General features: G+C 42.1%; 1 protein-coding gene across 1 annotated transcript in view; it reads right to left on the bottom strand.

The window, feature by feature from the left end:
• GNAI3 (G protein subunit alpha i3) overlaps positions 1-11,233 on the bottom strand; it is a 59,783-nt gene that overhangs the window by 32,850 nt on the left and 15,700 nt on the right. Inside the window, exons 2-3 of the mRNA XM_019513856.1 lie at positions 2,270-2,312; positions 2,012-2,153 (exon numbers count right to left, since the gene is read on the bottom strand). Of these exons, the coding sequence (XP_019369401.1) occupies positions 2,012-2,153; positions 2,270-2,312 (185 nt within the window). The remainder of the gene's footprint in view (positions 1-2,011; positions 2,154-2,269; positions 2,313-11,233) is intronic.

Genomic DNA, 11,233 nt, shown 5'->3' with positions numbered 1-11,233 from the left:
TAAAGCATTTAAGCAGACAGAATGGACTCAGATCAGGACTCAAGTGTATGCTTGCACCAGATTATGTGAAACACTTATTAGAAGACTCAGCCTCTCACTTTTCTATAGGGAAATTAACAGCCAGATTTGCAGCTAAAAAAAAAAAGGCTGACCTACATCTTGCAGATTTCTGCTTCTGCCATGATGCAACTTCAAACAGCAGCTGATGAAGTGAGCTGTAGCCCAACAAAAGGAGTACTTTATTTAGTCTACAAGGTGCAAATCTACCCTGCCTTCCACATGATGCAACTTCTGCCAGCTCTGCTTAAAGAGCTCCTCAACTACTTCAAAGTTTGCCAGATTTCAGTGACTTCCTCCTACTGGTGTTCACACTCCTGAAATTAGGCCTTAAAACCACACAGCTGCAAAACATACAGTTCACCATTAAGTTTCAGCCATCCTGTAATGTGGGGTCCATTTGTTTTGGTGCCTAAAGTAGGTCTTCACTGCAGTCAGTCCACGGAATCAATACCTGTTTGAGCACGTACACTGCAGATATACCCGAGTTTTTACATCTTCACTGGTAACCCACTCCCTTGTGTTAACTGGTAGGACTTATGGGGGCAGATCCCATGGTTTTTTGGGCTGCACTAAGATGAGAGATCTTGATTCTCTCATAATGAGTTTTGAGAGTACTTGTTTGTCTTTCTGTGCACATGGGGAATTCGGGAAAATGCATTAAACAGGACTGGCAGCATTTGAGTGATTTAAGCCTACATTCTTATGGCAAGGTGGTGATCACCAGTCAAACTGAGAAGGATTCAGCCTCTAGCTGCCTCACCCCCTGCCCCAGTTCCGTCAGTTAGCTTGGGTTGAAAGCACCATTGAACCTGTGGGTACAGATGAGAGGAGAGGAATCACCCAGGTCAGCCCTCCTGGAAACATACCCCTCATTGGACATGAGCCATAAAATTCTGTTTGCTCAAACTTGCATGTTGGAAGTCAGCCACTTCTCACTTACTGCAGGCTAAAATTAAGACCACGCAGAGAGCTGGTGGAGCAACAAGGGTGCTGTAACCTGTATTAACCAGTAATTTCCCCTCAGTAGACAAGCCACTATCTCCTCCCCACAGCTCCTTTATTTCTGTAGATGTGTCACACATTTACTGTTTCTGACCTTTTCTAAAGCGTGCTGGGATCTCCCCCTCCCTCCCATTTGACTGGAGAAAAATGCCAGGAAGTTTACTAGACAGTAAGGATTAGAGGCAGGAGACTGAATTTTAGTGATGTCATAGAGGAAGGAACTGGGATTTGGGAAAAGAGAAAAAGGAAAGTCAGAGATTTTAAACTATTTTCCTTATTTCAGAGAAAACTTGAGGGTTACACAAAGATTACTGATCTAGAGCACAGATGTTCAACTGCCAGCCCATGGGCTGCATCTGGCCTCTTAGAGAGGAATTTGCAGTTGCCAAGCTTCCCCCAGCTCCCACCTCCCCCCACCATTGCTCCAGTTGCAGCAGCAACCAGCATCTCCGGGTGCCCCCTCCCTCTTCTAGCCTCCACATCATGCACCCATCCCAGGGAGCAGGGCAACACTGTGCAGCTCAGTGCCAGGGAGCTAAGGGTGAAGACAGGGCACTCACTCAGCATGGGTGAGCAGGCTGCCCCCAGCTGCTTAGACATAGGACATTGATTTTGATTAAACTGTAAATAGTATAGCTTCTTGAAAATTTACTGAACATTAATGCAAGGGGGCAAGTACTTTAAATTAAACCCTACATTAGATTTGTGTTAAAAATGGAATAGCTTGAGTTGAATACACATATATCATTAGAAAGATTACAAGGCTGCAATAACGTACTCTATATAGGATGTTACTAATGCTTTACAGATTATCAAATGTATTCCACTACTTTGTCTGGTTGTTTAAAACGTACTTCCAATACATGTTCTGTCGACTGAACTTCTGGGGTTCATTAACATGCTCTACTGTACAAAAAATCAAACCAGGGGAAATGAATGAAACACTTACTGCTCTGGCAACTTCCCCAAAGTCTATCTTTAGCCTTCCCATGGCTCTTATTATTGCAATGATGGACTGGATAGTATTGCTGTAGACAACCACTTTGTATTGTTTGCATTCCTCCTCAGAATAACCATCCTCATGAATAATCCTGGAACAAAAACAAGCCATCACCATTAAGCCAAACTAGACAGGCATTTCAGATTTCTTTGTGCAACACAGAATCACAATTTATGCACAAACTTCAGCCAGTGACTCCTTACTTACTTCATCTGCTTCACAATTGTGCTTTTACCAGATTCTCCAGCACCTGAAAAAGATAAAAAAGAAGAAAATTAGCATTTAACTGAAGTTGACACATACTGAAACAGCTTCACATCTAACTGTTGATTCAGATCAAAATGAAAGAACTTCACTGTGACAGCTTGTTGGTTAAAGATCACCATAACAACACTTCCCTGCAGTGATCCACTTTTCTGAGAGAGGCTCCCTAAGGAGACCCAGCTCTTAGACACCTCAGTCCCTTTTGTTGACAGATGCCAACAACAATTACATGCCAATCTCCATGATCCTCCACCAGGGTGCCATAGCATGAGCACCTTTCAAGGATGCTGTGCTAACACCGCTCCCAGGTAGATCTGCCCCAGGCCCCTCTGCTTCTGGAAGATGCTGTGTGGAGCCAGACCAAAAAGGGGCTGTGGTAGGAAGGGGCATCTCACTGCTGCCTGGCTTGGTGGGAAATCAGATAGGATGCAAGTTGGCAAGATCAGGGATCATTTCAAACTGAACGCAAACAGGTCCTCATCTCCAGGCTTTTCCCAGGACTTTCAAAATCTGCCAGCTGCAGGCTCAGGAGTATTTAAAGAATAATAAGCAAAATAATACAGCAAGATCTACATGTGCAGTTGGCTTCTAGTTCCCTGTAAGGGGAAAATACAGGGCACTAAAATACAGTGCTTACTCCACAGGTAAGCTTGGCAGGATTAGCATTTACCGATTTAAAAACTGAATTTCACCTGACACCTCTCAGACGGATGAAAATGTATTTCCATTGTTATACATCAGAATGTGCAGAAAGGGTACATAAGAAAGATGATGGCTGACGGAGTGGCTGACGACAAGGGGAGAAGTCCTACAGAACCATGCTGGCTGTAGTTTGGACTGCAGCGCCCAGAAGCCCCAGGGGATTGGGAACAAAGGAAGAGGAAAGGACAAAATGGGCCAGGGAGCTACAGGCAGGTCTGATGGTAGCTCTGCTGCTCAGCTGGCAGCAGTCCTACAGTAGTTACATGTCTCGCGGTGGGTGGTTAAACACCCCTAATTTTGCACAGTCCTGAAATTTTAAGATTGATAAAAATAAAAACAAAGTTAAAAACATTGATATTATCCAACAACATTTTTTAAAAACTGAGTTTTGCTAAGCCCATGCATAGGTGATAGGTGGCTGATAGTAACCAGGCAGCTAAGGCCCTGTATAGCACTGGTGTTAGTATTCTCTTGATCATCCGAGGGGATTGGGAACCAAATTTTTATTCAATAAAATACACTGTGGCTTTTCCCATGGTTTTAGATCATTTTATTTTATGCTGATTTCCTGGAACAGAACAAGACAGACAGAGCTCTGAATTTCCAGGGGCTTTTTTTCTTCTCTTCTTCTAATCATTTTACACTATCAGCTTGGAACATGGGACTGTAAAACTGGGGTGTATTTAACTTTGTATACTGGACTATCTATTACTCTTCTCTTCCTGGAGCAGTATACTAATGATTTCCCAAGGTAGTCCTGCCATTACGAACATGAACATTGACAGCAGATACGCTGCTCTGTATCTAGTGTAAGTAAATGTGTTAACACTGAATTACTTGAATACAATTCAGCCACAGGTTTCAAAGCTCTTTGCAAGGTATACTTCCTAACCACTATATAGGAATTTCATATTTTAGAAGCAAGGAAGGGTGAGGAAGAGAAATGAATACTGAAGTCCCTTGGCAAGATAGCAGAGAACGTTTAATGTCTGCTTTCCTGCTAATAGTCTCTAGTCAGCAACTGATTCCCATGTGCAAATGCTACCATCAGGAAAGCCAAGATTTTTCACCACAGCAGATATAAATGGTGATGTTTGAACTGACTGATAAATATGTATTCTAAATAATTTCCTACGCCATAGATCATCTTCTGAGAAACTCAGAGGACTAAGATCCACAGATTTAATTATAAGTGAGAGTCTGCCTCAGAAGTGGAGTTTAGGAATAGGCATTTTTTTGCACAAGCATACTGAAACAAAAGCATAGTCTTAAAAAGAGCCACAGGATCGAGTGTTTTCTCAGAGCAAACAGTGTAAAGCCCCATCTAAAAGGCATGCACTAAATTGCTGAGCTCAGTAAGCCAACTCCAAAGGCTTAAATTAAACTTGCCTCAATCTGGCCTTACACTAGTAGAAATTATATTATTTTAAGACCAATGATTAAATGATGTAACCCCCCATTCTCTCCTACCATGGGGAGACCAGATGGCTCAAGCATAAAGACACTATGACATCAAGTTGGTATGTGACTGCCACTATGAATAAAACAATCTTTTAATGACACCTTTGGAAAGTGGGTCCTCCAGAATAAGACAAAAATAAAAGCTCTTGTAAGAGTAAAAAAACCCCACCAATACCCCCCAGAATTTCTCACCACATTTCTACTGTAGTTATGCGTTAAGACCCTGGAAAATGTAAATCCGAGAGACAACATTACGAACAAGGTCTGAAAGAGGAACTGCATTTCACCCTGTTTGTTCCATGTGGTGTTGCACGGGCAATGGAAACCAGGAAATCCAAGCTGTGTTTCCGAGGATGAGAGGTGCTTTTGTTATTGCGTTTCTTCATCGTGGGGAAGTAACTTCCTCCTCTGGGTAAAAATAACTTTGGAATTTTACAGACAAGTTTTTAACCTCTCCTGAAACCTTTTTCAGTTTTTCTTTTTTAATTAAACCTTTTACAAAACAGTTAAACACAGGAATTCAGCCACTTCCATGTGGCCTCAACCTATCTGCTTGAAAACATTAAAAATTAAACATTCACTATACAGATGGAGGTTATAACAACAAAAAGGAGCAAACATACAAGCACCAGATTGTCTGAACACTTGCACAATAGCCAAATACAACCAGTCATTCGCTAGTTCTGGACACAAAGTGCCAACTTCCATTGAAAATTGTTGTTACTCTGGGAACAAGGTACCAAGACTGTAACTGTCTTCTTACAGATGATAAAATGTTTCATCTTTTCTGCTATACAGTTGGTGTCTCAGCTTCAGGACACACTGACAAGTCTACTTTCCTGTTCAGCTACTTTATTAAAAGTCTGCCCATAGGTCAGTAATGAGATCAATTTTTTTTTTTTTTTTAAACACAGAAGTTTCACATTGTGATACGAAACGTATGTTCCGGTTTGTCATTTGTAGTGTAGATAGTACTTTTACTCTGTCTGAAACAGAACAGTTGAAAACGCCTGGACGGCTGAACTTCCCAGGTACAGTATATTTTACAGCAGGTTAAACACTCAAAGCATGCCACTTTGCGACGGTGTTTAAAAGCTATCAAGATGAAGAAAAGTGGCAATTAAGGATATTTGGATTCAACTGGCAGCTCCTCTGGAACCACAGGCAAGCCACTTCAAGTCACCCTGCTATGAGCCTGCAAGTGAGGACAGCACATCCAACTAAGTGACTTGGCTGCAAGATTATAAACTCTTTGGAGTCCTCTATCGTTATACAGTGCCTTGCACAATGGACCTGCTTTGGCCTGCGACAATACAAAAATACTGACACTGAAGAGAGAAGTGTTAATCTATGTGGTAGTCCACCCTCCCAAAGTTTTACTATGGAGTATGTCTGTTGATTTAGACTTACCAGTCTGAGGCCACAGTAAAAAACCCTCTTTTGTTGACTAGATAGTGGTACTTTGTTACCCAGCTCAGAACCTCAGTGAACAAGAACAACTATAGCAGGACAAGACTTCTTCCCAAGCAGACTGTAGTACAACTGGAATCAATCCCTCATTACTTGGTGGGCAATTAAAATGCTGACTCAGATGCATTTCATCATAAGCAACAACATGCTGCCAAGTCAAAGTTCCTAGGTGTGAGGAAACGAAAGCCGATTTAAAACACCAAAATGTTTGGTCTCACTCAGGCCTGTCTCAAGCTATAAAGGATATGTGCTAGAGAATCTGCTGCTAATGCAATTGAGGCAGCATGAAAAAGAATGAGAAAGTCTCAAAGAAAGTCCGTTCTCTCCAAGTGCGAGCAAACACCTCCCAGGCAAGTAAATGCTGCAAGCTTGAAAAAAAAAAAAACAAACAAAAAAAAACACACTAAATTAGAAGAGCAGGGATAGGCTCCAACTTTTATAGATTTCCATAATACTCCATTAGGAATCAATATGATTTTTCCTTACAAAACTCTCCCATTTAGCAGGCTAATACTTTTGTTTTCCTCCTTGCACTTCAATTGCCAAAACAGCTGCTTCTCTCATTTTTAGTCAGTTTTTTAAAGAGATGACAGACATCAGGAATGCCTACTGCTCCAGAAACTCAGCTGTGTGCTAGGAACAACGAAGTGTACAGATGTTACTTTACTGCATGTACAGGGAACCGTTTTTTCTTGGGCCTTTTTTTTTTTTGAACAGCCTAGAAATGCAGTGAATCCAATATTCTACATAGTGGTATTTCTAACCAAGGAGTCATTTTATTTTCACAACAATCCTGTACATTCCCCTTAAAACAGGGATTCATTGTACTATGAATGGTATATACAGTTCGTTAAAAACCCCAAAAAACCAAGCAAACCAACCTTATTCAAACCACAAGGCCTGACAGAAGAATTCATGAGATAACTTCCAAGTAATTTTAGACTGCATGCCATTGCCTTGTGCGCTGCTGTTTCATCCTTAATTTATCTTAAGCCCATCTTTCTGCTGAAGTCAATGCTTAACTTGCCTTATCAGTCCTTTCATTGACAAAGAAAATATCAAGATTATGCCATTAATGACTTAACTTGAGAGCCAAGAGAAGTTGTAAGAATACTTTAATTAAATAAATGGAATATACATTTTTTAAAGAAATCTCTAATTCATCCCCTGAAGCTATCCTACTTCAAAAGAAAAAAAAATATCTCCACACTAGGGAGTTGTTATAGAAAAAACTGTTTAGGCCACCAGATCTTTCTTCCATGCCAACGCAGATTCGTCCCTAGATACACATTTGTGAAACCCAGGCGACCACTGACTTCCATAAGCAACGGAGCTTTTGCCGCATCCACTGGGATACTAATCCCTAATCTAGTTCTTCCTGGTCTTCTAACTTCTCCTTCTCAATGTCACCCCTTACTCCTCTAATGGCCACCTGACACGAAGCATCACATTAAGTAACTACTGTAAAACACCCGCCTCTAGTCAGTCCGACAAACTTTTGCTCTGCTCTTCCTATTTTCGCAGTCTCCTTGCCAAGAAGAAGTTCGGCACTAGACGACAGATTTCAGGCGCAGTCATATCTGAATGGTCAAGAGAGGGTCTATTACTGGTCTGCTCTGAGATTTGGAGATTGCACATACAAAACCATTTCCAGATTCCCTCCTTGCTCTAAATTCCTACATTTTGGATTATTTTTCTCTCTCTGCTACTCTCCAAACAAGACAATTTCTCTTGAACTTTTCCAGCTTAAACTCATTCCTACCTACATTCCAAATTTCTCTAGGGGCCTGTGTTATTTCCATTTCCTTTGGCCTTCACAGCTCATCCCCAGCTTATTAGGGCCTGTACATCTATATATTTTTTTTCTTCAGATTAGGTAATGATGGTCCCAACACAGACCTGCTCTGTAGCACTGACTTTTCCATTCAATTCAATAAATAACATTTAATCACTACCCTTTATGTACTGCCAGGAGCCATCTTCAATCATTATAATTTATGCTTACAATGAAATGTAAGCCACTTTTATTGTACAAGACAAGTCCCTCTAGATAACTAACATAAGCCTTTTCCACTACATTTCTAATGCTAAGCATAGTTTTTCAGGGTCACTATAGTGACTGGATTACAGGACATCTGAAATTCCCGAGGACTCTGCATACAAATCGTTGCTAAAATTATAAATTCCATAAAATTATAAACTTTCAAAGGCCCAGGACCTCTGTGTACTTTACTGAATTAGGGGGAAAAAGTGGAATTCACAGCATTATTTGGACACTTTCTAATAGAAAAGATATATAACAAATGTTTCTTTTTGTTGAATTAGAACAGCTACCTAGAGATCACGTTTCAAGACGAGAAACAAAGCCTGAACTCTGGTTAACAAATTTCAGAACAGAGAATGTAATTATGTTTAAAATCAGAAGTCTCACTTCCCATCTTCAAAATTAGCAATGAGCTCATTAACCGTATTTGGATGCATTTGCATATGCAAAATGTTTAAGAGAACAGTGTTCTCATTTTCAAAGAAATGAGAACAAAGGTACCGGAGTGAAAGACACCAACATCCCAGTTGTTTGGGGTTTGTTTTGTTTGTTTGCTTACATTGTTTTTAAAGAATAATAATTCCTAGATAATCAGACATTAGCCATGCCTGAAATGATATGGTTTTTGCCTACAAGAGGAATAAACCAAGTGAGGTTTGCTTGCTGAACTTGGATTGCATTAGAACCCACCCCACAGAAGAGCCAAAAGCATAAAACAAACTGTTCAAAGTATTTTTCCATCCATGGGCTCAGTTACTAGAACCTGCTGATCTTTTCACAGTTATAAAAAGATACACCGTACCAGAACTACTTCTCGCTATAAGCTTCTATAAACAGGCACTTAAGGCTCCTCCTTGAACAGAAGTCCCACTGGCCCCAGTGGGGAGTACCCCAATACAAACAGCTTCCTAATCAGCTTCAAATTAATAACAGCATCAGTGGGAGCATATACAGAAAGAAGGAAATGATCAACCAACCATTTCCTTAAAGGAAGGCAGAAGTTTTCCTGTAATGAGAGAAGATACCAACCACTTAACAAGAAACCCATATTATCACTTTGCAGGTTGCTGGTTTTCTCCTTCCTAGCAAAAACACAGCTTTAGACTGGATACTAGATGCCCATTTATTTAAAACTTCTTTATAGAAATTTGTATGCACCCCCCACCCCTAATAAACTGTATTAAAAATGTAAAGCCACACGATATCCACAGCCAGATCCTAGATTTGTCCTTTAAATACAAGTGCTGAACTGAACAGACATTGCCGATTTGGAAGTTATGACTGAACTCATATTTTAGTTAAAAGTCCTTCCTTCTCAGCTGGATCAAGACTGCATTAAACTTGACTTCACACGAGCAAATTTTATAAATAGACTATGCAGAACTGCCACGTCTGTCTTCTGCTATACAGACAAGCCTGGTCTTTTCTGAGAAAACTTAGTAACAGGAGCTGAAAAGATACTAGGTACTCCAGGTGTAAGTTTGGGTAGCAAAGGGAGAAGACTTGCAAACAATGCTCTGCAAACTCTACAGACACAGCTTTTAACTACAACAGCTCACACGCTGTGCGTAATCTCTGCAGAAGTGCTGCAAACAAGCTTTGAAACCTGCATAAGGCCATTCAGAAAGGGAGCGATGTTCCAGCCTTGGATGCACTTGTGGAGTCTACTGGAAATAGCGCACATGGATTCCCATTTCCAACGTTAATAAGGCTTTCAGTATGCCTATGCAAAGCAGCTAGGATTCACTTTGGATTTGGCCGATTCAGGGGACAGCGATTCAAATCACTGTCCCGAATCGATTCTGCCAAATCTCCGAATCACCCAAGCCAGGCCCAACCCCTGCCCGCTCTCCCAACCCAACAATGGCTGCCCTGCCCACCCCAGCTCCCAGCACTTGGGGGGAAAAAAAGCCCAGACTCACCAGGTGCTGCCAGGTTGGGGGTGATCCCCACTGCATGAGCAGGGTCTGCAAGAGCCCCTGATGCCTCTCTGCTCCCCCAGTCTCCCCCCCATAGCTGTCCCGCCCACCCAAGGTCCAGACCTTTGAGAAAAAAATGTGCACTCACCTTTCCTGCCTGGTGGGGGAGGGGGGGGGAGGGGCAATCTCCACTACTCTGCACCATGTGGGGGGGCTCTTCACAAGCCCCCTGGAGCCCCAAGGCCACTGCAGAAGCAGCAAGTCCTGGGTTTTTCTGTTTTTTGTTGTTCTTCTTAAAGGGCCAGAGCTGGGGTGGGGAAGGGTCAGGGAGCTCGTGACAGAGCCCCCACACGCAGCTTGGACCCCCCCTTCCCACCCCCAGCAGCACCCAGTGACTGGGGCTTTTTTTTTTTTTTTTAAAAAAAAGCACCGTGAGCTGGGGCAGATGGAGCAGCCATGCAGGGGGCAGGCAGGGGATGGGGGCTGGAGGGGTCCCCCCCATAGTCCCCTCCCACAGCTTTAGTAGGGCTAAAGGGATGAGAGAGCGTCTCAAAAAGTTTAAGACATCCTCCATCCACACAAAGATCTACGGTTGAGATAAAGCTTTTTGATTCAGCTCAAATGTAGCTAGATTGTCAGGCCAGGCCTCTCTTGGTCTGCTATCTGGTACCATGTAAGCTAGTACAGCCTGTTCCATGGGTGGGTTGTCAGCAACTAAACTGGAGCCCCAACCTGGGCTAGCCTGGGTGAGGAGGGTGTGTGGACACCCAGCAGGACTAAAAACAAGGCCTGTTAGAGGGCAAATGGAGCTCCCTGTGAGCCAAAGGCCATCCATACCTGGAAAGTGACCTAGTAGCACCCAATGATGCAAAGCAACTCTACTAACCTCATGCAGCATGGAGGATGGTTGTTATAGCATCTAAGGTACCCAACTGTTGCAGCAGCCTTGGGAACACCTCGACTCAAAATGATGTCATATGCCCTCTTTCAAATCACAAGCCACAAAACTGAAAAAGCGTAATAGGTCTTCTGGTACCCTCTGAGAAGACACCATGAGCCTAAAACATTGTAATAATATTTCCAATAACTATGGAGAAATGAACCCACTTCTTACAGCGTGTAGAAGATCAATTTAAGTCATCAGAACCTCAAGGGATGTTGACCTTCACCACCCACATGCCTTCTCACAGGAAGCACAAATGCTTCCCTTTAGTACACCTAAGCAAATAATTTGAGTATTTCTTTACACAGGTTACAAACAAACTTATTTTGTAGTTCAGCTCTCTTAATGCCAACTGCCCTTTTTTGTAC

This window comes from Gavialis gangeticus, unplaced genomic scaffold (assembly GCF_001723915.1).
Source record: "Gavialis gangeticus isolate Ggan-Ray unplaced genomic scaffold, GavGan_comp1, whole genome shotgun sequence".
NCBI lineage: Eukaryota > Metazoa > Chordata > Crocodylia > Gavialidae > Gavialis > Gavialis gangeticus.
Note: the sequence above shows the minus strand (reverse complement) of the source record. Positions and strands in the feature narration are given on the sequence as shown.